Genomic DNA, 4,431 nt, shown 5'->3' on the forward strand with positions numbered 1-4,431 from the left:
CTCTGATGTGTTCTGATGGTAAAAATGTGGATGGTTTATTCAAATATTGCATTTAAACACGTTTTTTTTTGTTCAAAATTGTTTGACCGCAATGCATTGTGGTCTATATCCACTAATCTAGTGACCATCGATGTATGCTAGTTTTTCGTAAAGACTTATGGGAAATTTCGAGTGCACTCGATTTGGAATTAGTGGATTCGGACAGCACTACAAAATGGCGAACGCACTATATAGAGATTGGGGGAGAATTTGGACACAACCAGTTTCTCAACTCCAGTCCCAAGAATCCACCAAACTGAATGTTTTTTGCATTATGCTCCTTAATCCCCACACATTCAGCTGATCATCAATCTCTACAGAAACATAAGTCAATAAAAACATATACAAGGGCTAAAGCTGAGAAACCTTCTTCTAAAGGAGGGATTTACTTCCCAATTTATAAGATATGACTTGGGATATCAATTACTGTAATCCATATAACTTACAGCACATTCTTTCAAGATTTGTTTAATGAAGAAGCATTTAGCTTTTTCAATAAAGAAGCATTTAGCTTTTTCTAAAGTGGTTACCTTCTAATTGACTTGTTTATTCAGTGACACAAATGACAAAACTCATGTCTGACACCAGTTTGTTCCACTGAGAGAAGAGGGGATGCCCTGCAGGTATTCTTTTATTTTGTATTCTACTCTTGCCTATTAAGACACTTATTCCTTGTTTCCACTGAGCAATATGGTCCAGTCTGGTATTTTTGAGCGTTTATATTATAAAATTGACCCAACTGTATCATTTTTGGGCTCCCGTTGGTTGTAGCTCCATATAAAAACGGAATGGACCGGTTAGCATAGATCGACAGCTGAAACCCATTGATTGGCAGAAGGTTAGGACAAAATTAAGCGGCTGCATTCCTCTTCGCCGCCCGCAATGTTCTCTCATACAACATTGAATGGTTGAATCTTAAACCGGACAGTACCATACCGTACCGCTCAGTGGAAACCAATTCAGTTTAATAAAAGCCACTTTGAGAAATGTTGACACCTAGAGAAAAGGCCTCCAAAACAATAAATAATTGAAGCAATTACTTCCTTTTATTATAAGGAAATAACTGGACTTAAAAGTGGAAGAGGATGACAGCTTGTCATAAATTAGGATAATCACAATATGAAACCTGCAAAATTGATTAAAAATATTGGTCTAAAATTTTTTTTTACCAATATTAATTGAAAGGAAACTATGCAAAAAGTATAATGTATCTCAGTATTTCAGTTTATTATATTTTGCCACCACAAAAAAAAGAATTTGCACTGCTCATCAATTTTATTTCACCCTTTTCTTCATTGGTGGCTTTTAAAAAGTTTTCTTGTATTAATTTTGAGAACAAATATTTAAAATTTAGCTATTAAAACATTTTGTGTTGTGCGTTGACACAACACTGTGCCTCTCCACTATGTAACATTTCCCAAAAACGTTTTAATATATATATTTGTGTAAATCAGGGATAAGAAAGGGTCCATCTGGTTCTGGTTTTCAAGTTATGCCTGACCCTAATTATCTAACAGATAAGTACTGCCTATAATAAGCAGTAAGAAAGAGTTGGTTTGAAAACAAGGAAAACCTCTTCACACCTGAAATCAAAGATCTGTGGTGTAACTAGTGAGTATTATATACCTAATCTTAGTTCCTATCCTCTTCCCTCCTGCCCACAGAGAAGTTACGTACCCCCTCGCTCGTCCCACCACGTCTTTTTTCTCCAGCCAGTGTTGGCCCTGCTTGTACAGCCCTCTGTCATCCACCGCATTGTTGTCTCCTTTGGTCAAGAACTTAATGTCTCCATTTTCCCTGTGAGCACAAGTTCAACATGATTTAACAAAAGATGTTGCATTTCTTATTCTGTATAAAATGATGATTTGTGACAGTGTTCACTGACATGTCAAAGAAACTAATCTCTAGATCATTTGGGGAATCTATCACACAAAAATGAAAACATAGTAATCTGAAATTTACTTTTCATGGATCTTTAGTACTCTGTGTACTATCGGGATCTCTCTGCCTTCTATCCTGAACACGACAATCTCTCCAACCCTGATGGGGTCCTCTACCCGATTGGTGAGAAACAAGAGGTCTCCTCTGTGGAATGCTGGCTCCATACTTCCACTGAAATTAAAAACAGGTAAAGAAAAAGTTAGCAAGTATCTCTTAGTTACCATAAGACAATATACTTTAATTAAATACGGTGTAACTCCTTTACAAAAGAGGTCAAATTTGACCAGTTGTCCCCAATAGTTTTCAAATCCAATTTTGTTTCAGACTGTGTCCAGGAATCTCAGAAGTTAGGAGTTTTTAGTTGCAATTTAAATAAATAAAATTTAAATACAACCAAAGTTATGGAGACATCAGTAATTAAACAACACAAACTACACAAACTCCCTAGTGCTTCAACTACAATGTGGTGAGCAGAGAAGAGGAGGAGGGAACACAAGAGCTCGTGTCACACAGGGAGACTAAAGCCAAACCGTCCAGCAAAAATAAAAATTCCCTGAACCAGGCTGGACAAAGAAAAATGCACCCATTTTCCTCCTAATAAATACACAAATGCTACCTCAGAAAATACATTTGTCTAGAAGTATTACCCTTTATACTACACACTGTCAGAGATAAAACCAATGGAGTCATTAGAAATATGAGTTTATCCTGACAGTTATATAACCCATCACTGCTGTTAATGAGCACTTTCTGATTCAGGGTACAGTGTATTCAAGCCCTATTCTGATGAAAATCCAGTTTTTGGTGGTTTTAACATATTTTTGTAGCAGTTTCCTCAAGAATTATCTTTAAAAATTAATTTGAGTATTTATTTCTTCAAATTACTGTGAATCAGGAGCAGATAAAAAAATGCTATTTAAAAAAAGCTTGTAGCTGCTACAACCTGAGGGCCACAGGATCCCTGCTCTGCTTCATTCTAATGCACTTGCAGACAAATAAATCCACGTCTTCATTTTCCTCATCTGACGTAACATCTGGCTCAAAACTGTATGGCTAAACAGCTCCAACATTGTTTGCCATTTTTGTTGCACCAGTAATGTTAGGTTGGGATTGAGAGGGGGCTGTAAGCTAGCGCATGTTAACAGTCCCGCCTACAACTCAAAGGCAAATTTCTAATGAACTACCGCTCTGCAGAAACTATGTCCTAGAAAATGACACATGTTTTTAAATTTGGCTAAAAACTATATAATGATGATTAAAACTGGGAATGATTTTTTACAGTAAATCAGAAGATGATTGGAGAGGGACTTTAAATGGACCCAAAGAAAAGTTTTTATTAAAAATAATCTGATAAAGTTTAGTAACTGAAAGAAGAAAATACATGAACAGGACAAATAATTTGACCATATTTATTCACAGTGCTAACTCAAAAACTGAGACTAAAATAGTAACTGTAACAGAAAGCATTAGCATATGCTAAACACATGCATTTTCATTCTTCAAATCAAATCAATCTTTATTTATAGAGCACTTTTCACATGGAAAATAACACAACGTGCTTTACAACTAAGTAAAACAAACAAAATAAAAACAATCACAATAAAAATAGAAACAATAAATAAATAAATTATTACCTGAGAACAACAACTATTGGACTTTCACTGCCAGTGACAACCATCAGTCCCTTCCAGATCATCAAGGCAGAGGAAACAATCATACCAAAGTTCAGTACCTGGTAATAGAGCTGCAAACACAAGACAGTCATTCATTTTGTGACACATATTTGCACGTTTTGCACACGGAACACTTCCCATTCTTTAAAAATGAATTCTGGAACTAGCAAGATTTGCTGAAGTGATTCGGGAGTTATATTACATCAATAAAAATACATTTGTTGGCAAGCTAATATTTACCATATGGTGATAAAACTAACGGTCCGTGTATTTCTATTGTTTGTTTTAAAGAGGGCAACAGTTAGCTAAAGTGTACTCACAGTTCATGCTTGCACAAAATGTTTTAAAAACATCCCAATACTTATAGCACTTTTAAAGAGCATTTTAAAAGGGACATGTTCACTATGGTGTTTACACTGAAAGTCGCAAAACTGGCCCAATTTCCGTCCAGTTAAAAGCACTCGGTGGCTAGTTATCGTTAGCATTCAGCTACACTGCCAAAGAAGGAGGCAGTCAGAACACGACCGGAAACTGACAAGACGGTTCCTACCTGCCGCTTATTCATGCGACGAACGTCGTCGAGGAAGTCTAAAGATAACATTTTTCTGCTAATGCTACGGTCTAGAAAAAGAAGCAAAATTACAATAACACATTTAAAATAATGAGCATAGAGATGCGCGGGCGAGCGCTGTAACTTGCATCCAAATCTTCCGGGTGCGCTTCACCGGAAGTCCCGCCCCCCGCGTGGCAGTGTTGAGGTGTCACTTAGAGATACGAG

At 36.5% G+C, this 4,431-nt stretch overlaps 1 protein-coding gene across 3 annotated transcripts in view; it reads right to left on the reverse strand.

Moving 5' to 3' along the window:
- sec11a (SEC11 homolog A, signal peptidase complex subunit) overlaps positions 1 to 4,431 on the reverse strand; it is an 8,534-nt gene extending 4,103 nt beyond the window's left edge. The window contains exons 1-5 of one of the 3 annotated variants that reach the window (XM_024295979.1): positions 4,353 to 4,431; positions 4,204 to 4,274; positions 3,615 to 3,724; positions 2,002 to 2,151; positions 1,717 to 1,836 (exon numbers count right to left, since the gene is read on the reverse strand). In XM_024295979.1, the coding sequence (XP_024151747.1) occupies positions 1,717 to 1,836; positions 2,002 to 2,151; positions 3,615 to 3,724; positions 4,204 to 4,254 (431 nt within the window). In that variant the 5' untranslated portion in view covers positions 4,255 to 4,274; positions 4,353 to 4,431. Of the gene's footprint in view, positions 1 to 1,716; positions 1,837 to 2,001; positions 2,152 to 3,614; positions 3,725 to 3,973; positions 4,109 to 4,203 lie in introns of those variants that run through there. The other 2 variants (XM_024295978.1, XM_024295980.2) reach the window with 2 other exon arrangements.

This window comes from Oryzias melastigma, linkage group LG3 (assembly GCF_002922805.2).
Source record: "Oryzias melastigma strain HK-1 linkage group LG3, ASM292280v2, whole genome shotgun sequence".
NCBI lineage: Eukaryota > Metazoa > Chordata > Actinopteri > Beloniformes > Adrianichthyidae > Oryzias > Oryzias melastigma.